The sequence below is a fragment of the Rattus norvegicus genome, chromosome 2 (assembly GCF_036323735.1).
Source record: "Rattus norvegicus strain BN/NHsdMcwi chromosome 2, GRCr8, whole genome shotgun sequence".
NCBI classification, from domain to species: domain Eukaryota; kingdom Metazoa; phylum Chordata; class Mammalia; order Rodentia; family Muridae; genus Rattus; species Rattus norvegicus.
In genome coordinates this window covers 152063769-152090926 of record NC_086020.1, presented here as the reverse complement: position 1 = coordinate 152090926, position 27158 = coordinate 152063769, and the positions used below count along the sequence as shown (strand labels likewise).

The following is a 27158-nucleotide window of genomic DNA, read 5'->3' as shown; positions in this document are numbered from 1 at the left end:
GAACCATTACAAAATTTAGACTGATCTATACATAACAGCTAATTCAGAACATAAATATTACAGGAACTTAAAGTCATTATCATGGTAGTACATACAACAGTCTGAGGTGTTCACATACATTCATCAGGATTTTCATTATGCTGAAGTGTCAAGTTTACAATTCCTTTTTATATTTCCTTCATACAACTGGAGGTAGCATTTTCAACTAGCTGGTTTTCTTTATAGCTATTTGCTGATGTAAGACTTGTCCTTTACTCCCAAATAAATTATCTGTGAATAAAAAGTCATTCTTTCCTTGTGATTTACGGTTCAAAACTAGGTACTGTACTTCCTTCAATTTCCAAGTGGAGGAGGATAAGCAACACATTCTGAACAGATACATTCAGATTCAATCACACTGCCTTCTAACGAATGAACCAAACCAATCATCCCACTCGTGCAGCCCATCAGCCAATCACCCAACACTTACACATCAACTAGTGATGCTGTTTAAATGGAAATAGAACAAAACAGAAGTTTTAAAGAATTAACTTTTATTTTTGCTTAGTTTTATTAAAAAAATAAATATGTCATAAAGCTTTTGTTTCCTTTAGGGAGAAAAAAAGGAACAAGTTCCATAAAATCAAACAAGCAATGGTAACATGTCTAACTTGAAAACGATTGGGGATCACTGGTTTACAAGTTATAACTGAATGAATGATTGCTACAGTTGCCCATTTCCTCCTGCCAATGGCAGCAAACAACAGGATCAACTGGAGCAAAATAAATAACTGTGTGGAAGCCCTGATAAGTGCTTAAACAGACCGATTCACTGAGACATCTGTACAGCTATATCTTGCTTTAAATAACAAAGAAGTTCCTGTAAAGTTTGGGTAAATGAGATAACCACAAACATACAAGGAGAGCTTGGTATCTGAAGGACTTCTGTGGTTTATTTTATCAACAACCACTTTTCACTTTACTCAGGCTTTTGCTTTGCTTACAAGTACTTACTACTGCTCTGAATTGAGGCAACAGAACATTCACCCAACAGTGCTTTTGCTGGGCCAGTGGCACAATTTCCAAGTCTGTGTTTCTATTAAAGTAAGTAGTGTAAGGTACAGAGTCAGCCAAGAAATCTAGTGCATCTGGCAAAGCAGGCATGGGGTGAGCTTGTTGTCTTTAACAATTCAACTCAGCAGATATGGCTAAGAGTCTGTTTTGTGCCAGGCACAGTTCTCAACCTCTCCACTTTGGTTGTAGATGTCTTCTATTATCTAATACCAGCCCAAGGGTAGGTCTGGAATCCCAAAAGAAATACTTTTAACCCTTAAGACTGGCTTTAACCAACCTAGGTGCCCAACTCTGAAACGATGGTAGGCAACAATGAAAGAGGCTGAGTTTTTCATGGCTAATTTTAACACATGTATCACACTTCACAACCAGGGAATTCTGCTGGTGACATTTTTTTCCCCAAATGGGTTCTTTATTATTATTTTACTTCCTCTGAACAGACCCTGAGTTCTCAGGAAAATTCTAGAGGTTTGAGTGGGTGATATATTTCAGTCCTGATCACAGAATGAAAATTTCTTCCCACCTATTAGAATTACACGAATGTATTCTACCCCAAAGTACAATACATAATGCTTTGGATAGGTAATAAGCATGGTAGTATCAGTTCCAGGTGGTTTTATCAATGTTAAGTAAACAGAATCCTCACTTTGCTCGCAGCCTCTATTTGTTTTGACCAAACTTCTACCAGACCCAAGCGACATTTAATTAGGCTAGTCAGTTTTTGATTTTTCTCCAAATACTTCTACTAATATTGCTGCTGACTATATGTACAAGTGTGAATGAAGAATATGCACTTTAGTCTTTTCCACACCAAGTACACTAATAATTAGTAAACAATTAAATAATAAGTGGCCATTTTAAAACCCCTTTTTTTTCTTTTAAAAAATTACTTTCTAGCACTTATTAAAAAATTGGGTCTGAAAAGTATCCAATTTCTGTCATATGCTGTTTCCCTCCCAGCCCCACCCAAACCTGCTACAAATGCTGGATTGAGTTCATATCAAATAACTTAGTAGTACCAAGATTTCAAATGGAAACAGTGTTACTGACTTCTTCATATTGGATAACAAAATAAGGGTAACTCTGGTCATCATTAAAAATGACAAAAATCTGAGGCTCAAAAAAATTATCCACACAAGAGTCATACAAGTCACTGGTGACACTGCCTGGGTTGACCGGAGGGGGCCTTCTCATGCCATGACTGCCCATTGTGTATCTGCCAGTTAACACTTTGGCCAAAAACATGAAATGGACTCCTTTGGAGGACTTCTTAGAAAAGTTATGAGAGTAGCTTGCCTTCTTCGCGAAGTAACTGCCTTGTCCAAACATTGTAGCATGCTTTCCACAGACACGAGGGTCAAAGTTGTGCTTGCAAATTCCATCTACCACATCTTGTGATGTTCCATGAAATAAGTGTCTCTCATTTATTATTCTGTCACGGCCAGACATTTTTCTATTCATATACTCTTTTTTCCTAGTGCAAAAAGTAGACAGGCATTTAGGAGGAAGACATATAGATTATATAAACATAAACAATGCATTCAAACTCCGCTTCATCGTTTCAAGGGTAAAGTTATATTAAGTTATAAAAGTAAAATGCTAAAAATCATGCTATAGTTTGTCATAATTTTAATAATACTATTTATATGTGTATTATGATTATATGTGTACTACTACATGGAAATATAAACATATTAAACTATGCAAGTGTTTACTGTGTGGTATATTTGACAATAGCTATATTAAGAAATACCCTTAAATTTTCATACCCCTGACTCACCTTTTATATTTCTCCCAAAGAAATTGGTTTTGGACTCTCAATATTTGTAAAATTCTGTATTTAAATTCAGGTACAGTTTTATGAAAAAGGTTGTAAATGATTCGATAACTTTTATCCTCTGCAGAAACAGGCACTTGGATGAAGTCCTGAGATGGATGCATATAAACCCATGTTTCAGGGTAAAAGTTTGCTGAAGTTACTCCATCTGGACAGATGATTTGTGATGAAGTTGCTTCAAGAGGCAGAGAAGCCTGAGTGGGAACCCCACCAAGTGTCCTGAAATGGAGAAAAACACTAAGTAAAGCATTCAAAAATTAGTACAGCTCATATTACTTAGTGCTTTGTAGTACTGTCCAATTTTAAACTGAACAGCTTAAATACTTACGTATTAATTTTATTTATTTACTTAAGAAAAGCAAAACATAAACCAAGTGTAGTAGTGCTTAGCTATGATACCAGGGCTCAGGAGAGAGAGGCAAGAGAAATACAACCTCAGCCTAGCCTGGGCAACTTTGTCTCAAAATAACTAAAAAAAGAAAGAAACAAACAAACACTCCATCAAATAAAAACAACAATATTCTTTTAGAGCAAACACATTAGCTTCTTTCTAGCTTCCTTCCTGTGGAGACAACTCTGAAATGTACTGCTTCAGAGCAAATAGTAAGGAGCAATTTTACAAGTGTCTTTACTTCTGAATCCTCCTAGAGTCCTCTTTTGTATATATAGTTTAAAACAGCTTTGTTTCAATGAAACAACAATAATTTGCCTGCTCCATTCAAACTTTGCTGACACTATGCAGAAAAATTAACATCACTATAGAACATGTAGGATAGTAAATAAGGTAGAACAGGTGTTAAATTGGAACTTCTGGGGTTCTATATAAAAAGTAACAAAAATCATGAAGCAGGCATTCACTTTTTAATACTACAATTAAAAAATTAAAAAATTATTCCAATTTTACAATTTTAGATGTGACTAAGATGAAACAAGGGGCCCACTGAGGGTAGGTGGGCTCAAGTAATAAAGTGATGACCTATGATGCTTAATGCACTGGGTTCAAGTTCCAGGCCCCTCCCCCAAATACAGCAAATGCCAGAGGGTGCACAATTTGTTTCATCTTTAAATTCAACTTTGTTACTTTTAAAGATGAATTTATATAAACAATAGGTTTTCTTTTTTCTGCCTGGTTCATATATTTAAATCATACTTTTTAGCTTTCTTTTAAAACAAGGAAAAGGGAAGAAGCAAAGAATAAGGAAATCCTGACCCTGAGACCCAGTTTCAATGTCAGGGTACTGTAACATTCACTCATCAGTACATGGTGGTCACAAGGAAGGAGCAATGTCTGCCAAGTAGATTTGGAAATTGACATTTTCAAAAGAGCTTTGTGACACAGAGGTTATAGTTGTATATGAACATTTGTCTTGTCTCTAAAGAGCATATCCTACCACCACTGTCTTAGTCACCCACTGAACACATACTATATATTTCATAGTGTCACTGTCACATGAACTGCAATATGGCTTGATTATCCCCTCCTCAAATAAACAAACAGTTCAGAGTAGTTAAGGATTTTGTCCTTATACAGCAGATGTATTTTTTTAATCCAGGCCTGCTTCTTTTCATTTCTACATTTCACAACTTACAATAAAATAAAGCTACTAAGTGTAGATACAAGCTGGTTTGTCTGACTTTTATGACAACTACTATTACAAGTATCACTACTACTACATTGGCATTATACATTTAAGAGGTGGTTTACTAAGAAACTAATGCTATGGAAACACAATTGTCTTTTCTAATCCCTGCCAGCTTCATGTAAGCAGCTATGCCTTCAATTCAATGTGCCCCAAAGTCCCTTTGTAAGTGAGTGGATTCAGGACTTAGCAAGTCCTCCCACCAGGAGCAGATTTAAGTAATTCCTCCAACTTTTACAACAAAAGACTCATATTTCTTGTGTTTTGGATCATTTTCCAAGAGCTGACAAATTCCTTTGGACACTTGGCACAGGTATATTTTCCTGTTACAATGGTTGTTTTTCACTGATATGTTTTTCTAAAGAAAAGCTCCACCACTTTAATCAGTCTCAAAAAGTCTTCTTAAAGTGTCATCCCTGTTCTGAGTAAATTACGGAAGAGATTCCAACTTTTAGCCCCCAACTCCTATCCTGCTTTGCAAAGGTAGGCACTAGCCTATCTGTTTTTCCATTATTGTTAGGGTTTGGCATTTCCAACAAAGTAAGATTCTTCCTAAACATTCTGCTGAGATTTATTTGTTATTTACCGGTGACATACAGAATAATGGGTTTCATTATGTTATAGATGTCTATAATGGTCTATCTTACAGGATTCAGAATAACACAGGAAATAAGCCTTTCTGCATTCTATAAAGATGTTCCCATGGCTGGTCTGAGTCTCAAGACTGAATAAAAAGGAAGATGCGAGCATTCTTTGCTTTCTGTTTTCTGACTGCAGATGTAACACGAACAGCCACCTCCCACAGCTTCTATCGTAACTTCCCTGCCACGATCAACTGTACCTTAAACCAAGAGTCACAACAGACTGCTCCTTCCTTACACTTTGCTTTTGTCAGGTATTTTGTTAAAGCAATGAGAAAAGTAAATAATTCACATGTATACCTTTGTACTTTGTTCATCCATTTCTGTTTACTGTCCCTCATCCTCCTTCCAGACTCCCTGTGCCACTTTCATGTCTATCTTACGATATATTGCACGATATATTGCTAAATCTAGATTCTACAGAAGACAAAGCATACAATAACTATCTGTGTGAATCTGGCTTATTTCCTTCAATATGAGCTCCAGGACTATCTACTTCCTTTCAGATGACTTATTTTTTCCTTTCTGGATGAATAAAATCCAGCATACATATAGCACACTTTCTCTATCTGTTGATGGATGATTCTATCTATACCAGTGCAACAATAAATACAAATATGCAGACATTCTAGATTCTATACATGGATAACACCGACTTGCATACATACATACTTTCATCAGGCTAACATTCTAACTTTACTGAAACATATATAAAGGCATGTGTGATGGTGGACTTTTATATTCCATGTCAAAAGCAAGTATGTATGCATGTGTTCTAGGCAATGTTAAAATATATTTTCTGAGAACACTGTTTCTATTCGGCTTATATAATCTCAATAACATACAGCTTATAGTTTTTCAGATTCCAACCTTATTCTCCTTGCTTCCCTTCACCATTTTGAAATGTTTCCTAAACCGATTTCACTACTGAAATAAAAATGGATTAATTTTATCCCTCCAGGGAAAGAGTCAAAGAAACTGTGTTTGGCATTCTTATAACCATGAGATGATTCATGCAATAGATGTCCTTTTAGCTTTGAGATACAGCCCTTCAAGCCCCTTAATTTGGTTTGTTGCTTATCCTACTTCAGCTCAGAATTCTAAAGAACAGGGTCTTTTTTATCAGTATCAGAAAAATTCTTTATACAATGGAATTTGCTGGAAATTTATGACCCACGTCTATTGTTTCCTTTGGTTCTCTGAATTTAATAGTTAAATGGAAAACACAAAACATTTTCTCTAGCTAAGATCATGACCTCTGGAATCTGCTTTTGGAACCAATGCCCTTCCTTCCTATTCCGTATTAGGAAGGAATATCCTATAGTTATAGACCAGAGAGCAGATAGGATGTTGTATTTAACTTTTCTGTCAATTTACTTTGTGCTTTTCACCTTCAAGCCCCTCCCTCTTCTCACTGATTTGCTTATCTCTCATTTTAGCCCTTTATTATCACTGTTTCAAACAGGAAGACTAAAACAATTTAAGTTTTAAGCAAATAATTATTTTCTTTCATTGCAAACTTGCATTCCATAAAAATGTCACTTATGCTTATATTATTTTTATATTTTATACTTTCAAAATGAGTATAAGGTATTTTTTAAAAAGGCATAATCTCTTACAGTATTTCTTTTCACTATTTAAAACTTTTTTCCAACAATGTAGCATTTGAATGAGGATTTTTATCCTTAGAGAGGAGCCACATCTTGCTTCTGTTAGCTCAGCATGCCAAGCTGCTGGTCTCGGTAATGAGTTCTACTGTCTCACCAGGAGGACAGTATGTTCCTAACTACTGGATGGAGACACTAGCTCCAGCTGTGCGAGTGAAATCCTAGCAGTAGCATTTTTATTACTTCTAATTAAAAAAAAAAAAAACAAAACCCTATATACTTGGAAGAAAACACAAGCCAATATAACTTTAAAACTGACCTTATTACAAATTGATTTTGAATTCTAATTCTTTGAGGGATTCTTTTTATTTTCAAGTTTTATGTCCTTGTTTACGATAGGGTCTTCCCCAACTAGTCTGCAATTTGGTATGTATCCCAGGCTGGCTTCAAACTTGAGGCCTTCTACCTTTATCACCTAATGCACCATGATTACAGCCTGAACAACCATGACCAGCAACTTGTTTTTAACAGTCTCATTTCAACCCCAGAACTAAATTCATTAAGAGTTTGCCATGCATGACTTGAAATAAAAATAGCAGAAATATGAAAACAGCATTATACTTTAAGGAACAGAATGGACCAACAGACACTAAGTTTAGTTATCACCTTCAAAACCAAATTCTAATACTGGTATATCTGGCCCTAAAGTAGTCTTGTAAGTTTGAAAACTCTCCTTAAAAGAAGCAAGCTCTGCTTCATTTCAAATACAAGTTACTTTAGTTATATAAATATGTTAACTATATCCCGTTTTTCAGCTCAAATCCGAATAAAAAACTCATGCTTTAGGATTGGGTGAATAGTAGTTAACTGAACTCAATTTCCTTAAGAACTAAATCTAAAGAATGCACAACTTCTCATTTTGGTAATAATAATCAAGATAATAAAAGAATGCACAATTTCACATTTTGGTAATAGTAACAAAGATAATCCCTTTAAATTTGGCATCTAGTAGTGCATGGAAAATAAAATGAAGAATAAAAAACAACTAGATACTTACTGTAAATATGGAATCAGTATGAAACAGGAACGAAAAAGGGGTCTCCGTTTTATTTCTCTCCGGAAGAATGAGTTGTGGAGGATGTAATGGTTGTTCCACATCATAAATCTAACTTCTTTCAGACCCCGAGAGTTGGCTTCTTCAATTAGTCGAACAACAGACTATGGAGAAGAAAACAAGGTAAATGAAAATCAAATTTATATGAAAAAAGTAACTGAAAGCAAAAAATAGTTCACTTCACTGCTAACATCAAAGGAATTTCAATAAATATAGTAAATCAAACTAATTCCTGTATTTAGGATTTCAGAGCCTTACAAGGAGAAAGACACTCCCTGTTCACAAGAGCACGACTATCTATCTGCCTTATGACACATGCGGCTCAGAAGTCCATTCTATCTTCAACCTTAATGATGTTCTAGACACTTTCTTGACTTACATTTGTTAAGGAAAATTTCAGAGAGGAATCAGAAGTTAATAGTACTCAAATATCAAAAGAAACTAAAAACAAAACAAAACAAATAAAACAAACAAACAAAAAATCCAGCCAAGTTCTAAGCCTAAAAACAGTAAAGGCACAGGACAGCCAAGCATTCCATTTAAACTGCCCTTACTCCATTTGGAAGGTAGACACCATCAATTCTTAAATGACAAAATCAGAATATGGTTTAATATTGTCTTTAATTAGGTCATTTTGTTTGGTAATGTCTTAAAAACATACATACTAAAACCTCTTTGTAATTTTACAAATGAAATTAACATATTGACAGATCAGTGGAATGAGAATTAATCTCTAACACTCATTTTCAATGTTTTACTGGATTCAGTTATAAGCAAGGCTTTACAACTGGTAAGTTCTTCTATATCATACCAGTGATGTATGTGCACATGACAAAATTCTAAAGAGATAATTTGCCTAACCATAGCTTAATAAAGAAACATATTCAAACATTTCTACTGTGGACTCAAGAATGATTCCTGTTCCACTTGGCTTCTAAAAATGGTACATTTAACATGATTAGATTTCTATAAGCACAGAAGGCAGATATAGCCAAAAGTCACCCCAGTTCTCATCAAAATTATTATAAAGATGGCACCAAGTCTGTTAAGTACATCATCTCTGTACTGTGAGATTCTGGTCCTTTAGTGGCATTCTATTATGGTCTTCAGATTAATGGAAAGAAATATACTTTTAGAAATATGAAGAGAAAGAAGTTTACCTGTACCAGCAAGACTTTTAAATTTACATCCTTAAGATGTCTGATTATAATATTCAGTTCTGCTTAGTCACTGTTGGAAAGGAAAAAGACCACAGGGAAAAAATGTAAATTTATTTAAAAGAAAAGAACATGTAAATACCTCAGGATACTCTCTCCATCCAAAGTGGTCTCTACAGAAGAATTTCCAAAATGTGTGGTAAATAGAGTTTGTACTACTACAAGGTGGTGTAGACAGCCTTCGTAGTTGGTCAAATTCAGTTGTTTCAAATACAGTCATGGCATTCAAATCTGCCCAAAAGTCTTGACCTCTAGAAAGACCCAAGAAAAAAAGACCTGCTAAATAAAAGTACCTAAATATCTTATTGGGCATTAAGAATATCTAATATAGCCTAATGTAGAATTGTCATAATTTGTTTTATTTGGTATAAAAGAACATTATTGGTTGCCTCCCCAACACACATTTCCTTTTTTTTTTTTTTTTTTTTTCTTTTTTTTTTTCGGAGCTGGGGACCGAACCCAGGGCCTTGACCAACACACATTTCCTAACAGGACCAACATTCCCAGGTTGTGTCCTTATGATATGATTAAAAAATTAGTAACAATAAACCATGACCATCACTGGCTGAAGCCGTCAATAAATATAACCCTAGGTTCTTCTCCCTGGGTAAGATAAGTCAAACACTGGCAATCTATCAGGGAGTCAGTATGAAGATTGAAACTGATAAAAATCAGGCAGAGAACCAAAAAACTTTTTGAAACATGGCTTTTTTTTTTCAGAAGCATCAGGTTACCTGTGCCAATGTAGATATACAATACTACCTGGTGAGGTAGGAAAAAAGATGACAGAAAAACAGCACCAGATGAAGCCAGTGCTACTGTCTGAACAAGCATCAATATTTCATTTCATTGTGTAAATGGGAAAATGTTAAAAAGCAGTTTGAATTATTATGAAGGTTAGCTATGATATTATTTTGTCATTTGTTATCTAGTCTATATTGCTAAATTAAACCTTTACAAACATCTCCATATTAGTCTTTTTCTCTTGAGACAGGATCTCATGCTGTCTAAGGGGCCTTGACTTGTTCTATAACTAAGGGCTACTCATTTCCTACTTTCCTTTCTCAAATGCTGAGATTATATGTGTTGTGCCACCATACTAGTTTATATCTTCATATTGTTGGGAGACAAGTCCACTATAAGGATCAAATTGACTTAAATCATTAATTGACAAAGGATGACCTAAATAAAACATTTCCTCTTTAATGAATCATTAGATCATGTTGAAACATCTAAACTATTAACTTTAAGAAACTAGTAAATGGGGGCTGGAGAGATGGCTCAGCGGTTAAGAGCACCCAACTGCTCTTCCAGAGGTCATGAGTTCAATTCCCAGCAACCACATGGTGGCTCACAACCATCTGTAAAGAGATCTGATGCCCTCTTCTGGTGTGTCTGAAGACAGCTACAGTGTACTTATATATAATAAATAAATAAATTAAAAAAAAAAAAAAAAAGAAACTAGTAAATGCCATTGTTCTCTGCCCTGCACAACTGAAAATTTCCCTAAGAAAATATTTTTTTAAATAAGATAATATAGGTATTTGTAACTAAGCTCCTGAATGTATATTCTCAGTCTTTCCATTCTCAGTGTAGATGTCTATCTAAGGGAGTATCTATAAAGCAGATCAAGTGAGCCTTTATATGTGAAATCAAGGATTAGAACAGATTTCCTTGTTATAAAATAAGATTTTGAGAAAGGTATTCATTATTAGTGATTTGTTAGCTAATCCAACTGTGCTTTTGGTACACTTGTTTCAAGGATTGTAAGTGAGTACTAAAAAACCCTCTCCAGTCAAATGTTTGAAAATTAAACTGGTTACACAAGTTAAACTATTTACTGTAGCTGTTCCTATTCCTATATTCCCTGTAATATACTAAGGACGACACTGTAGTACTATGAAAGAATGACAGAGTATAATTCCAAACCAACGAAGATGCTCTCCTTTTGCATTTATCTAACACCTCTCAAAGCACACACCCCTGGCAAATGCCAAGGAAAATCTATCACTTCTCTCTCCATCCCCATGGCATAATTTATGATCAAGTCCTACTCTTTGGGAAATAAAACAAAGCAAAACTAAAGTCACATACACAATTGAAGATTAAAAAAAAAGAAATAAAATAAAACAAAACAAAACAAAAAAACCACCTCTAACTTGTAAAAACTCCTTTAAAAGTTTCTAAGGATTCCAGAATCCCCAAGTAATTTCTTGTTTAAAAAGAATACTTACTACTAGGATTTGGTCTCAAAACAACATACAAGTTAAATTAAGCATGAAATGGGACTATAATAAAATGCAGTTGAAAAATAACATTTTGGGGAAAAAAATAACATGAACGTAGACGAGAGACTATTAGAGAAAAGTAAAGGTCTGAGAGGGGAGGTTTAAGCAGGACAAGCATTAAGGGATATATTTTCTCCAAGTTCATTATGAAATAATGAAACCCATTTATTCTGTATAATTAGGAACTTTAAAAAAATAAGGGACAAATCGCATTTGGACACTACCTCATTTAAAATTTATAACCAGTAATATTTAATTTAAAAGGAAAAATGTTCATAGGAGATTCTAAAAAAAGGAAAAAAACCCTGAAAATAGAAATCCTTATATGTTTAAGTTCAACTTCATATTAAGTGGCAGAAAGCAATTTTCATGTCACTTTATAAAGGAGAAATTTGATATTATAACTGGGGAGAGCTAGACATCTTTCTCTGAAAGACATTACAAGTTTTTAAACTTTAAGCTCATTTTTCAGCAACTGCTTCTCTCAGTAAGTTAACAAACCCTTTGTCACTCCTGCTTTTTTGCTGTTTAAATTTTATTGAAGACATCACTTCAGCAATTTCTGTATAAGCCTTTCTTACTAAACACACACACACACACACACACACACACACACACACACACACACACACCCCTTTTAATCCAAGAAGCATTTAAGAAAATACTTTACAGCAGTTTAAATATTACAAAATATCAACAAAATGAGCTAAATGCTTTATTCCTTAGAACATCTGAGCAGTTCAAATAGTTGTAGACCTTCTCAACAGTGTATAAGATATGAAGGGCCTGAGTATCATGTACAGGAAATAGAAGAGCAGATGTTAATCCAGGACCTTGGAGGATAGATGATAAAGAGGGAGAAAGCAGACAGGGATGCAGTAAATATAGGATGTGTGAAAACTGAGTAAGAGAAACAAAGCATAAGACTGAGGGGCTAGGGAGGTGTCATGATAAAAGCAGAGATTGATGAGAACCCTACAAGGCATAAGAGTTGAGAGGTGGCCAGAATACAAAGGAGATAGTCACTGTACTGTATAACCTCCTCATTAATCAGAGGGACAAAAACACATCCTGAGAACAGGTTATGGACTTACTACAAGAATAAAATTAGAAACCCTGTTACATGCTTTACTAACAAATATACCATCACACATACTTGTTCAAAGATCCAGATAGAAAACTAACTTGAAATTCTGGAAAAGGACACTATTCTCATAATTTTTAACAATGGTTCTCTTATTTCACAAATATCTCACATACTAATTAAGCCAGCATTTCCAGAAATATCTCACCAATGTATACCAGTACCCACCAATGTATACCAGTACCCACCAATGTATACCAGTACTCCTCACACACTATTTCGTGTGTGTGTGTGTGTGTGTGTGTGTGTGTGTGTGTGTACTAAAAAAGAGGTGGAAGAACAATCAAAACCACTATAGAAATTGGTGTTGAGTAAAATAAAAAATTACTACATTTCTTGCTCAGTTTTCTGTTTATGTATTATGCATTTGGGAACTCAGTATACAATTTAATAGTCTTGGATAATTTTTATTTGAGAGGCAGTTGAAATAGCTCTGGGGCAAAAACAAATGGTGCCAAGCCTGACATCCCCAGGATCCACATGGTAGAAGGAGAGAACTGACTCTAACATGCTGTCCTCTGACCTCCATAATTGTACCATAGCATAAGCCCTTCCCCCATGATACACAAAATAAATTAGATGCAATAAAGTATTTGAAACTATGAAGAAAAAATGACAATTAAAAATAATGTTAAATAGACAACTGACTGTGCTTGGGACATAAGATGAAAAAATCAAAATGCCACAGAAGATTAGTTTTGAGAGAATAACTCATTGCTATAGTGTGAAATGTGACAAAAGGATGGTCTGAGGATGAATAACAATCGAAATGTAAATAAGAAATACCCAAGTTAATAAAGATGGGAAGAAAAAAAAAAAGATGGTCTGAGTATAAGTCAAAAGTAGATGGCCTGGGCAAGGTGTGGTGGGCACACCTTTAGTTCCAGCACTCAGGAGACACAGTACAGAAGTGTCCAAGACACATCAAACAAGGATACACTGTGAGGTCTTGTCTTTAAAAAAATACCAAACAATGACCTGCCATTGCTGATAAAGGTATCAGGAGAGGCAATAAGGATTGCTTCAGAATGTGACATGTGAACTTAGTTACCAGACCACTACAAGGTAGCTTAATATGTGTAGAAGTTAACTAAGTAGGGCATGAGGATACAACGCAAGAAGCACATGCAGTTCATGTGGGAGGTCAGAGTGTATGTGTGTATGTGGGAGGTGATTAGAGATAAGACTGGTCTGGAGAGATTGGCTGGAGCCAGATAAGGAAGAGCTTTGTATGCTGGGTTAAGAGGTTAGGGCTTGATCCTATGGGCAGGATGACTTTCAACACGGCCTAGGGTTGCCTTTGATAAAGTTTACTCCAGTAAAGTGATTTATTTTCAGTAGAGGATGGATAAAGATGAAGGAAGAGTAAAGACTAACATTATTTTGTAATATATTAGCATAATTATTATCTATGTTTAACAATTACATGACAAATGTTGACAGACTATAGAGGCAATAAAAGGGGGCTGCTTTAGAAGTTAGGGTTAGGATCAAACTACATAAAGAACAATTACAGGTGGGTAAGAAAGCACAGAGTCCGTGATGGCCAGGTGTGGTAGAAGGACATACCAGCACTTAGAAGAAAGAGGCAAGAGAGGGTCAAGTCTGAGGACAGTATGCATTACACAGGAAGACTCTTTCAAAGTCCAGAATGTGTCCTTTGTCTCTGTGTTCTTGGATAATGATACCAATAAAAACTATAAGAGACAGAACATGTCTGAGTGGGAAGATGATATAAATAAAAATTAAAAGACTTTAGAAAAGTAAATTAAATATAAACTTTTCTGAACATTGCTCAGTCTTAATGAGATCTGCTAGACTTCGGAACTTTGGCTTTCTGCCTGTTAAAGAGTTAACCAGTCTTTTAATCCCAGTACTTGGGAAGCAGAGACAGGCAAATCTCTTGAGTTTAAGGCCAGCCTGGTCTACAAAGTGAGTTCCAGGACAGCCAGGGCTGTCAAACAAAGAAACCCTGTCTCAAAATACACCATAAATTAAATCTAAAAACAAACCACAAAAAAAGAGTTAAGCAGTTTCCACAAGGGTAAAGACTCACCCTAATCAGCTGAACTGAATATTCATTAGTAGCTCTCTTATATTATCATGTAAAATAAAACATTTTCTTAAACTGAGGGTCATAATGATAGAAGTAAAAGACTGAATGCTGCCTGGAGAGTATGTAGGGATCTCCTAGCTTAAGACAAGCTTGACAGATGGGAATGTTTGCTATTGCTGCTGAAGAAATTTCACAGGGACACAAAACGTAGCCGGTTTTTGATATATGGCTTTGATGTTTCCAGAACTCAGTTATGCTGGAGTATCTGCCAGCTTATGTACTCCCTTCAAGATGTTACAAGAAAATGAGAACCGAATACATGGTGCATAATATACCAATATATTTTGTGAACGTACTATAGTTATTAAACTTGAGAGGACTATGTACTTTATACCTTAAACTATGAGGTTGAACTTTTATGAAAATGAGTTAACATCCTCTTTGTTAAAAGTAAGCTTTCTTCCTTACTTCAAAGTAGATAAAATAAAATGTTTGCACAAATATTGGTTAATTTCAAAGTGAGAGGAGAAGACGGTGAGAGACTGATTCCAAGGTCTTAGTCATACCAGGCAAGCAAGCATCCATCCTACTACTCAGTTACATCTCTGATCTTTTTTTACTCTTTGAGACAGCCTAAGATGTGCTGGCCTTGAACTTGTAGTTCCCCTGCCAGATTACAGACATATAATACCAGGTCTAGGTAACAATTCTTTGAATCTGAGAGTATTTAAAGAGGGCCCATAGTTTTTTTTTTACAATAGAAGCACTATCACTGCCAATTATCATATTCTGTTATTAACTGTGATTTCTGCTATCATTGCCTCAAATAGTAGAGAGCTCCTGGAGAGAAAATAAAACATTTATTTTTCTTTCTTTTTTTTTTCCCCCGGAGCTGGGGACTGAACCCAGGGCCTTGCGCTTGCTAGGCAAGCGCTCTACCACTGAGCTAAATCCCCAACCCCAATAAAACATTTATAAATGCTGAAATTCCATGCAACATCTTTCAACTATTCACTAAACGCTTAAAATTATATACAATTTATATACCCAGATTCCTTTTGTATTTCTTTTTTTTTTTTTTTTGGTTCTTTTTTTTTGGAGCTGGGGACCGAACCCAGGGCCTTGCGCTTCCTAGGTAAGCGCTCTACCACTGAGCTAAATCCCCAGCCCCTCCTTTTGTATTTCAAAGTAGCTACATTACAGACATATTCATAAGACAAATTTCAGAGTTTATACTATTATCTATATGGATCTCAGTAGCTATGGAGAGATTAAAAACAAATGTTAGAGCTGGAGATGTGCTCAGTGGTTAAGAGCATTTGCTGTTCTTGTAGAGGACCTGGGTTTGATTCTGAGCACCCATGTGATGGTTTACAACTATCTGTATGTAACTCTTTCCAAAGGAATCACTTCTAACCTCTTTGGCATCAGGCATACACATGGTGCAATACATGGAGGAAAAATAACCTTTAATGTTGATTATGGACTAAATGTGTCCACTTTTAAAGAGGATGATGTAGCAGAGGCAGGATTACTCAGTAGAACTATTAACACAAAACCAGAATGATAGACATTCTAATGTTTCTAAATATTAAAAATTGTGGGTACGGGTAAGGGTATCTCCCTTTTAAGATATAATGCTTTTAAAAAGTGATCATTAAGCAAAATTTAGCCCATATGCGGAGCTCCCTTGAATGATCCTGGAACATAAGAAACATGTCTGAGAATGTCTGAGAAGGCAGGCAATTTTAAGTGGGACACCACATTTCTCTATATGCCAAACCTCATGCATGATTTTCATGTCAGACATTTAATGTGTAGTCTTGAAGTCTTCCTAGACGAGAACATAGAGGGATGAGACCGGGGAGATGGGAACGGAGACAAAGAGAGGTTGAAAGGAGAAAAGAGAGATAATTAAGTTTCCTAGACGGAAAAAAAATATTTCAAAGAATGTGGAGAACAGAACATGCAGTTAGTAAAGCTTATGCTAACGTTAGGCACCATTATTGTTAACATAGACTGCAGATGAAAGCAAGGAACATATATAATCATTTTCCAATACCATGTGAATAAGCCTAAAATCGCTTGTAAATAAAAAGTAGGGCCGGAGAGATGGCTCAACGGTTAAGAACACGACTGCTGCTCTTCCAGAGGTCCTGAACTCAATTCTCAGCAGCTACATGGTGGCTCAAAACCATCTGTAATGGGATCTGATGCCCTCTTCTGATATGCCTGAAGACAGCTACAGTGTACTCATATAAAGTAAATAGATCTTTTTTTTTTTTTAAAAGCATACTTGTTAAGATCTTATTGTCATTTATTCAGAGAACTGGGATTAAATTTTGTACTCTGAAGATGCCAGAAATGTCACACAGCCTTAATTTTGATCCAAGTTCAATCACATGTCCTGAGACAAGTAGAAGGCAACTCTAAGTGAAATATATTTAACTGTGGCCTAATAAGGAGGTGAAATTTAATTTCTATGAGAACACTTGGAAAAGGAAGCAGTTTAGTTTTTTTTAAAAAAATCATGCTTAGGGGTTAGGGATTTAGCTCAGTGGTAGGGCGCTTGCCTAGCAAGCGCAAGGCCCTGGGTTCAGTCCCCAGCTCCAAAAAAAAAAAAAAAAAAAAGAAAAAAGAAAAAAAAATCATGCTTAAAGTTCTATTTATAGCTTATATTGTCTTAAACTATATAGTTAAAGATTACTGAAATGTGTGAATATTCCCTTTGTTGAGTAAAATATTTTAAACATAGAAGATTCAAAGTGATCAATTAAAAATGTGTGCCATATATGTAAGGTACAAATTAATTCAATTTCTAAAAAATTGAAAATAGAACATACTTCTACATAAATATAAAATGCTTAATAATATATACACGTAAGACATATAAATGATAAAATATCCTTTAAATCACTTTAGAATAATCTCAAATTAGAACTCATTTATACATAAACAAGACACTATAAACATAGAGCATTAATAATGTCTAGAAAAATACAACATAGTAGTTAATTTATTTCTGATTTAATGTTTCAATTACAAATGACTCTTCAAAAATAATTATTCCAAATTTTATTAAGCCTTGTATTTTTTTCCCCAGCTACTCTAAATAACTTTAACTGGTAAATAAGAGAAACAGAAATAGATTCACTGATGGTTGTTTATGTACTGGCGCTAACAATCTAAAGTAAACAAGTGTTAGCAGACTCAAGTTTAATGTATACAAACTAATATTCAGAGAATCTACTACTGACAGCTCCTCATGCAAATTCTTGTGGGAGGGATGAGGAAGTTTTACAGAAAAGATAGTAGGAGGCTTTATACAACACTTCTGATATGACAGTATTTTGCTAATCCAAATTATCAAAAAGTAAATAAGAAAATTTTTTTCTTCCATTCTCCATTCATGAATGTCTTTTATTTTTAAAATTACGATGAGTATTTGGAAGGAAAACCCAGTATTTTTTTTGTCAGTACCTGGAAATAAAAGAGCTAAACCAGGTGACAGTCAGAAACCAAAGACCAACCACAACAGGAAATTATTTAGGGTATTCTGTACCCTTTGCTCTTTGGGAGATGAGCAGATCAGGCTGTAAGCAAGACCCTGAAAGCACATGTATCATTGGGAAGTTCATCCTTGGGTTCCCATCCTTGCCATTCTTTGATGACTGACTAAGCAGTGCTGGTAGAAACTTGGAGCAAAGGACTTATGGCTATTGCAAACAAGAAGAAACAGGGTAAGAATCTCATAAAATGAGAAAAATTTTTCTTAAAAAAAAAAAAATACAGCTAATGTGAGAGAAGTGCTGTTTCAACCAACATAAATAATACAAACTTTTCTTTAATTCTCAGAAGCAACTGCACTAAAGCACAGGACTTGGACTTGCACAAAGAATACAAATTTACTAAACTCTCATACAACTCAGAAATGGAAGATTACAATATACTGTTCACAATTTCTTGTGGTACAAATACTGGACCATGAGAAAGATAGCAGTCACCCTAACCATTCTCACTCTTTTAAAAGCTTATCCTGTGCAACGACCATGCAAGGGTTCTTTACTGGTCAAGTGGGTACTCAAGTTAGTCAACAGAATAAAGCAGAGAGAGACTGAAAAGACAGGCACATTTTATCCTGTGGAACAACAGAGAGGAATGCATAATTAACTTTCTGTGCTTGTCTTAGAAATAACTGGCTAGGTCACAAAGGAAAAATTTGAAGTTTTACATTTGATAACTAGAAGCTTTTTGATTGCATCAATTTCTAAACTTTGGTCTTTCTGATCACAGAATTGGTTATGTTTAGTTAAGCTTGCAATATCTTTTGTACAAATTGATAAAACTATAAAATACAAACTGAGATAAGCTCACTTATTTTACATAAAAATCTAATCTCAAATTTCACACAGTATTTTAAAATCTACCACTTGTAATTTCAAACTCTTTTATTACAAGTTGAGGCTTTCAGTTATTATTTCAGAGGCTGGGCATTCTATTATCTCTCAGATACAAAATTATAAAAGTGAAGCACTGGTTAGTTTTAAGAATTGTGTTTCTTTCAAAATTACCAGTGTCCATTTTAAGTTCACCTTTCACAAAACTGTGCCAGAATCAATTATAATGTAACTCAAAATAAGATTCTTTTTCCTTTGCAAAATGATATACACATGCATGCAGTTTTTTCTGCACAACTCACAAAGACTGGTAATTACTAAAGGTTGCTGATGTAGGTTGAAAGGACTTGACAACCTAATCTAAATACATTCCAGAACCAACCCCAGCAGACAAAGAATGCACAATCTGGTGGTCTCAAATCAGGGGTGGGTGGAATAATAAGAAATTAGCAGGCCACAGAAAACAGTTACAAGTTTACAATGGCTGGATTTTAGTAGCATTTCTTCAATCCTTAATGGTTTATACATGATATAAACTGCTTCACTCTGATAAGCATTCAAATTTGGGATGAGGATCACTAATCAGGAAAATAAAAAATTTACCTTTGCTTTACAATTGAATGAAAACCTTGAAATTCTAGTGTAACAAGAAAAACAAATAGATTTATAGGGAGACAGAAGAGTTAGTCAAAAGTATCTTGTATGCCTGTGTTTTTCTTTACACCTTCATGTCAGTAGTATTTCTTTTTGTGTTCGATAATAATTAAAAGCTTTGAATTCAACTGGATAATAAAATATATTATGTATCATGCAATTATATTCAGGAATTGCCAGAAAGTCTTATGAGCTCCCCCGACCCCCAACTGTCTGAATAGTTAGAAATCTTTGCTTTTTCCAAGGTTCATTTTCATTTACATCAGGAAAAGCCTGACCTCAACCTGAAGCCAGGTGACAGCTGCTTCAGAAGTAACCTACTTATTGATGAAAAGCCAGGAAAGTAAATGAATGACTGCTATTGATTCCCATGATAGCTCTACCCAGACCCACTAACTTCTCTAGATTAGTACAGATAGATGCCAATTAGTTTTATTTCATATGTAAATAGCAGCATAAAGAGGTAGGAAAAAACAAGTCATTGCATGGCTTTATCATAATAGCACAAGGCACCCATTTTGAAAGTCACTTCAAACAACTTCTTGCTTATGGAGCTCTCTCTTTCTCTTACACAGGAATTTTAAAAATAAATTCAAACTCATACAGCTGTGTATATTTAAGAAATACCAGAAAGTCACAAGGCACAGTTAAGTTTCAGCTGTTCTCTGTCCAGTGTTACCAAAAACACATAATAAGTTAGCTCATACACTATCTATCACAGCTGTATAGACCAGAACTAATTTGGCTAATTTAACTATTCTAGTCAAATTCAGTCAGGGGCTTGCTCTAGTGTAGATACTTCACCAAGTCATTATAAATGATAACATAAGCTCTCTATCATTTGTGCATTTCTCTTTGACTTCTTACACAGAGCTGCTTTGAGGTTATCTACTGGCATTATCCCTTGGATAGATTTTTGAAAAGGCTCATAAGAACTATTTCCAATAAAAATTCACAGCAGTCAAGATTATAACAACGTTTTAAGCAAGTAAAATTATATTATCCGTAAATACTAGGCAAACACACATACTAAACTCTGAGCTGTTATATAGCTAATGCCTATAATCACAGCATTTAGTAAATTATGGATTCACTGCCTAGATAGCAAGACCATGTTTCAAAATAAACAACAACAACAAAAAAAAACCCTGAGAAAATCTAACCATGAGTTCATCCCAATCCTCATTCAATGAATTGAGAAAAATAGGAATACTCGTTGATCATAATAATTTCACTAGCAAGTTAGCCCCAAAACCCAGTTTGTGGTTCCCTTCCATTCTGTCTTACTTTGAAATGAATGTAATGTGAAACTAATGGTGATCTTGGTTGCTAAAAAGATTTGCACTGCTTCCAGTTTCAATTATCAACAGCAGTATACCAATTAGCAAGGCTTCTTTGAAGCTGCTTAGTTCTGCCACTCAAAATCACCATCTACTAATGATGAGTATCTATATTGTTAAGAGATTATTTTCTCAATGAAAAATACAACACTTGGTGCTCTTGCTCTTAGTAATTTTTGAAGGCCTGGCCTATATACAAAAGAAGTCTACAAAATCAGATTTGGAGTCCAGACCCATAACTAATTAATTTCCAGTTATGTTGGCAATACACACCTATGATGTACAAAAGCAGGGAATGCAAACAATAGTGTATCCTAAATTAGTTACAATGGATCAAATAAACATTTACCATCCAAATATCATATACGTGTTTTTAGTATATAAGCATCATCTTAACTAAAGAGCTCAAAGGAAACTGTGAAAACGTCTGGTTCAATTTCCTGTCCAATTTCACTCCTGAAGACAAAATAAACAATGCATATCCAATTTTGATTAACTTAGGTGTTAAATCCTCATGGGTGCAAAGGAAAACAAAGAATTCTATCTGCATAGTTAGAAACTATGACCTGTCTCGGCTACAAACCCAGAACTATGAACAATTCTCAAAGTCCACAAAATGATATTATGATATAGTATGTATTGATGACTTAGTCATATAAACTACCCAAAACAAGTAGAACAAACAAATGCCATTCATCCAGTCTTTCTAAAGACTAAGACTGGGTCCAATATGAACGTATACACAGCTGAACACACACTTCCTGGTTATGTGCAATCTGCACAGATAGACCAGCTTTACAGGCCTGACCACAGAGATTAATAGCTTTAGCCAAATAATGTGGTAACCATGTGAACCTGGGCTGCTCCAGCTTGTTTGTGATTCTCTCAGCAAGGCTCAACATGCCGTTATCTGCATCTTGTTGCCAGGAAACACAACATCGGATTGGAATACAAGGAAAATCAGGTTGCAATGACCACAGGTCAACTCCCCGAAAGCCTAATTTTTGACAGTTATTTTCAATCTTATATTTCTTCATGTAGTTCACTGCTATTTTCATTTGTAATTAATAGTTCATATTTCCAGCTATGTTATCACTGCAGGACCACTTAAATTGTAGTAGTAGCAGCAATATCAATTATAATAGTAACTCACTCATACTTTTCCTCTCCTAACTGTCATATAAATATTAGTTTACATCATTAAGACTAATTTAGAAACCAAGCTCCTACTGTAAGTACTTTATAACTAATCCTATAGTTTATGCTAAAGGCTCTAAATTTGTCTACTTTTCAAGCAAAATTATCTTGTGAGATATAAATGCCCACTATGCTACTGACCAAAGAATTTTTGGTCCTTCTGGGACCAAAATGATTGTCTTGCCTTGCTTATGGTAACAAAATGTAATGTATAAGACAATGATTCTGACCAAGTTTATTTCTGACCAAGTCAAACAGAAACTAAATGTACCAAAATGTTCAAGTACTCAGTGAACCGAAATCTGCTTCATAAGTGAAGTGAGAGGAGAGGCTACTGCTCTGAAGTGTTTTGTAATCGGGAGATGGAAGGATTAGAGTGGCTTTGAGAATTCATAAACTTAATTACTTTTGACAGAACAATTAGAATTGCTAGCTCAGGGGCAATTGAGTTTTTTGACAATACCTTATTAAAACTATTTTTAAGAAAAGGGGCCTCTTGCAGAGGTCTAAGGTTCTGTTCTTAGCACCTCGTGGAGGCTCAAAACAGTTTGTAACCATTCCAGGGTATTCAACACCTACTTCAGGCCTCTGCAGCGCCTGGCCTGCAGGTGCACATACATTCGTGCAGGCAGAACACTCATACACATTCCAACACCTTGGAAAATCAAAATAGCATGTCTGTGTATGAATGAAGAATTTCTGAATTATTCATATAAAAAGTGTTTAGTAAAAAAACTCCAAATATTAGTTCCTATATTTAAAAAAAGCAGCTACCCAACACATAAAAGCTTTAAAACTAGATAAATTTAGTATTTAAGGTTTACCATGAATTTTCTTTTAAAGGCAAGGTAATTACAGTTAAAATAGTACTTGATTCATAACACTCAATGTATATACAACTTTCATTCATACACATACTAAACAGAATGACATTTAAATTGTTCAGATCATAAAATGTTCCTTTGTCTGGTTATGTAAAGAGACTACATTAAAATTCAAACACTATGAAAATCAGAATAGCATAAAAGCCATAAAAGAAAAACCAAAACAAAAAAAAACCTGGAACACTACTGAAAAAAACCACCACACCAAACTTTCAGCTTCATTAGCTCATGTAACAGTTTTTAAGTTACTATAATACGTACCCATACTTCATTCTCATTCTATCATTTTCTGGATTACAATAAAATCTTTCCAAGTGCTCCTGAGAATCATTGGAAACACTCTGCCACTTTTGAGTGGTTGTCCTTTTGATCTGCCAATGATAGGGCAATACGGTGTGATGTTTCAAACAATCCCTGCCATAAATGCAAGTGCCTTGCAGAAAGTCCATACAAATTTCAATTCCAGTCTCTTGGTGAGTATGGTACTGTAGCTGGTTTACAAGCTCAAACACAAGGTCAAGGGAAGCTTCCTCACTTTTGTCTTGGAAGAGCTCAGTACTCAACTTGTCACTGGTATCCAAAATGTATTGGATTGTAAAACTATTGTCTTGGAAAGCTCCTGGCACATAATCCATAACTTTATCTATGCAGTCAGGACTTGTAGGAACATCACCTGAAACAGGATGCAAAAGGTCAGTTTGGAAGTGTCCTGTTGTAGAATCTGCTACTGTGCCATTGATGGTTTCTGGTGGAAAACTGTGATCCTGGATTGGAACCACCTGTTCTGGAGCATCAGTAGAAGGATGAGCTTCTGGTAATTGGCCCTCAACATTTGTCCCATCAGGAATCAGGACAGGCATACTGTTTTCTGCTGGTGGGCATGCTGGGTTGATATCCAGAGGTTTTTTCACTATATGTTCATGTAAGCTGCTCTCATCTCCATTTTGGTCTCTGGCTCTAAAAACTCCGTCAAGCGACCCAGATTCTAGCAAAGTATTTAATATTGGCCTTAAGGATCTCAATGTTCCAGTTCCCAATCTTTTCTGTTCCTGCTTTTTCTTAAAACAAGTTTTCAATGGAGTGATCTTCTCAGAAATTCTCATTTGGCATGAAAAGTCATCAGGAGGAGAAGGAGGCTGTACTACACAGTCTGGCTCAGGGTCGGTGGTTTCCATGTCCATGATGTGGATTAGCTCCAATTGCGCCTCAGTATCTACAAATCCTACCAGGAAAGGAAGAAAGGTGATCATTTGAAAAGTGACAACTGAACCCATTCATTCATTAAAACATTTTGTGTTGATCTATGATTAACTATCTGTAATCACTGCTTGCATTATATTTAGCTCCTATGTCTTTTTTTCCCTTTATTACTGAGAAATGAAGACTTGAAAACTATGCTAAAATCTGCATAATAGTAGATAATAGTACATGAGAACGTATCTTTCAATTGTTATGCATTATTTGTGGAATATATATCCCACAATTTGATTTGATAATTGATACACACAGAGGGAGGGAGGGGGGGGAGAGGGAGAGGGAGAGAGAGCGAGCAGGTGCGCAAGCACAAGGCGTGATTCTACTGGGTTATAACTTTATTTTGTAAGGTATAACTGTCATTTCTAAATGATGAAGCAGGGAAACCACATCTCCGCTTAGCGTTGTGGTTCCCTTCACAGTTGTTTATGTATGATCTGTCACATGAGTTTGCAAAAACTAGTTTCTCTGGAAGGAAAGTTCATCAAAAGGATACAACTTTAAAAGTTAAAAAGTGAAATAACTAGTGTGTGTGTGTGTGTGTGTGTGTGTGTGTGTGTGTGTGTGTAGGAATAGACATAGAAGGTTTCAGGTTAATTGTGATACAAGAGAAAGCCAGAAGCCTGCTAATGTTTTTACATTCTGAAAGTTCTAGTATTTAAGTACCGAATGTTAAAGATTTACTTCTAATTTTTTTAAAAAAGATTTTCCTCTAACTGAAGGAATATCAGGACATGACTAATTTCAACAGCCTGCACTCTGCCTTAGAAACTTAACACAGCACGATTATGCAAAGGGTTTTAGTCCTTGCCTTTAGAAAAGTTACATTAACCCATTTTTTAAAAATCAAATGAAAGCATATTATAAACAAAAATACAAATATTAAAAAACAACAATTGTCAGAATCTGAATGAGCTACTAAAAGAAACCAAGAATTTTTTCTTGCAATAACCAGATCCTTTAAAAGGACTGAGATTTCCAGGTATTTACTGAGATTGTTCCAGATGAGAAAAGACAGTGATGAGCAATTAATGGTCTTTTTTCTTGTCTAATTGACTGAAAGAGCTCTTTGATGCAAGAACCTATGATTTAATCAAGTATGCATTAGGGGTCCAGTATGGTACCTAGCACAGTTCACCACTGAGGTTGTCTATATTTTGTGGCTGCATTACTGAAGAAAAGGCGCACATTAGATGCTTTGTTCTTGGTTGAAGGTCAAAACCAAAAATGATAAAAATTTCGTGCTTTAAAAAACAAATATAAAAATCTAGGAGGGATTTATAAGTCTATGTATACAAAAGTGCTTAATAATCAAAACTCAGAAAAACACAAAGCACGGAACAAAGGTGTTAGTCTAAGTACAAAAGATTTTTTTTTCTTTAAAAGAGTTCAGTATGAGCTGGCATTGTTAGGGAAAACCTCACGAAGGAGGGATCTGACATGAGACATAAATAACTGGAAAGCAGCCAAGCCAGGCGTTATTATTCATCATTCGGTGCTTTTGCCTCAAGGCTCAGTTGGCACAGATTGTGGTATTCCCTCTCCGTATCAAACCGGCCTGTGCCTTCCCCTACGCACGCACACCACCCCTCCTCCTATCACACCAATCCAGGCAAAATACTAAAGCAATTTTTATTTATATGTCTGCACACGCACATGCACGCACGCACACACACACTCGCACGCACACAACTTTTCCTCGTACTGCCCTCCACCAAACTCGGAAACTAAACTAGGAAGCAGAGGAGTGCGGAAGCCACCAGTTCCTCAATTAGTTTGCATAACAGAAAAATAAAGATTGGAAGGACGTTTCCTCCGGTCGCCCGCAGCGGGCAACCCAATCGCGCCACCCTTCACCTCGTGACGCCTGGGTCGTCTGGCACTACCGGCTGGTCACACCTTCCATGGAAACCGCCGGCTCCAAACAGCCTGCGGAGAGACGCCCGGGTCCGAGCGACGCCTCCTGCCGGCCGCGGTCTGCGCAGCCACGACCTCCCGCCGCGCCCGTTCCAACGGGCTCCGCACTTCGCCGTGAGGGTGAGCATCCCCGCCCTCACCTTGTCCTCAGGAACCCTGGCGCCCCCTCACTCCCGGCCCACCCTCCTCAGGACCCGACCTCCCCGCAGCCACTCACGGTGAGTCCACAATGAAATTTCCCTCGGCCCTGCCTCCCTCCGAGGACCGTCCAGGAGCTTGCGGGGCCGAGCCGCAACGGGCACTCCGGGTGGCGGGGAAGAGGAAGGGGGACCGGTGCGCACTCAAAGTTAACTCGAACACAGCCTGTAAACTTCTGGGCTGCAGCCCGGAACGCGCGCCGGCCGGAACTCTCCCGCAGCGCCGAGCCCTCCCGCGGGGGCTGCCCGGGCAGTAACCCCCCGAGGGGAGTCGCCGGCGGCCCCGCAAGCGGTGCGGCGCCAGTCCATCTATACACCTGCCCAACTCCGGGCGACCAGAGCTTAACCCAATCCCACCCCGCCACCAACGGACGCGAGCGCATTCGGCTCTCCCGGGCAGTCTATGGATCCGCCGCTGTCCCGGCGGGGACTCGGGGAGGCGAGGCCAGCGCCCGCCATCCCGCTGGGGTCCCTCCACCGCTCGCTGCCCACCCCGAGCCCTTTTACCTCAGGCAAGCTGCCCTCAGAACGCAGCACAGGCGCGGCGTGGAAGGTCCGGCTCTGCGCCAGCGGTCTGAGCCGAGGGCAAGTGCCGGTGTCTAGGGTTCGTGGGCGGCCGACTCGGCGAGCGGGGCACGGGCCATTCCGCGGACTTGGGCGCAGAAAGCCGCAACTGCTCTCCGGGTTCCAGCTCGCTCGCCTGTCAGCTCCAGCTCTGCTT

At 36.6% G+C, this 27158-nt stretch overlaps 1 protein-coding gene and 1 long non-coding RNA gene across 11 annotated transcripts in view; one reads left to right on the top strand and one right to left on the bottom strand.

Moving 5' to 3' along the window:
• Positions 1-512: 512 nt before the first annotated feature.
• Positions 513-27158, bottom strand: Tiparp (TCDD-inducible poly(ADP-ribose) polymerase). Of its 2 annotated transcripts, none has more exons than NM_001107679.3 (6): positions 26945-27158; positions 23331-24291; positions 9192-9360; positions 7836-7996; positions 2834-3109; positions 513-2527 (listed from the first exon to the last, which is right to left on the bottom strand). In NM_001107679.3, exons 2-6 carry the CDS (start codon positions 24248-24250, stop codon positions 2080-2082), a joined length of 1974 nt encoding a protein of 657 aa, NP_001101149.2. In that variant the 5' UTR covers positions 24251-24291; positions 26945-27158; the 3' UTR covers positions 513-2079. The 2 variants fall into 2 exon arrangements, with proteins under 2 accessions (NP_001101149.2, XP_038958213.1); XM_039102285.2 differs by lacking the exon at positions 26945-27158 and adding an exon at positions 26458-26910 and having other exon boundaries at positions 517-2527.
• Positions 25900-27158, top strand: part of LOC102554278 (uncharacterized) — a 105440-nt gene continuing 104181 nt past the window's right edge. For 5 of the 9 annotated variants that reach the window (XR_010063823.1, XR_005500995.2, XR_010063822.1 and 2 more), the window contains exon 1: positions 25901-26458. This is a non-coding gene — a long non-coding RNA (uncharacterized LOC102554278). Of the gene's footprint in view, positions 26459-27158 lie in introns of all 9 variants that reach the window. The other 4 variants (XR_005500996.2, XR_010063820.1, XR_005500992.2 and 1 more) reach the window with 4 other exon arrangements.

Bases quoted from the DNA above. Each gene is read 5' to 3' on its own strand.
- Tiparp (NM_001107679.3), bottom strand. From the start codon at position 24,250: ATGGACATGGAAACCACCGACCCTGAGCCAGACTGTGTAGTACAGCCT. The intron at 3,110-7,835 runs GTAAGTATCTAG...TCTCCATTTCAG, and splicing joins ATACTGATTCCATATTTACA to GACACTTGGTGGGGTTCCCA. The intron at 2,528-2,833 runs GTGAGTCAGGGG...TTTTTGCACTAG, and splicing joins CTTTGGGAGAAATATAAAAG to GAAAAAAGAGTATATGAATA.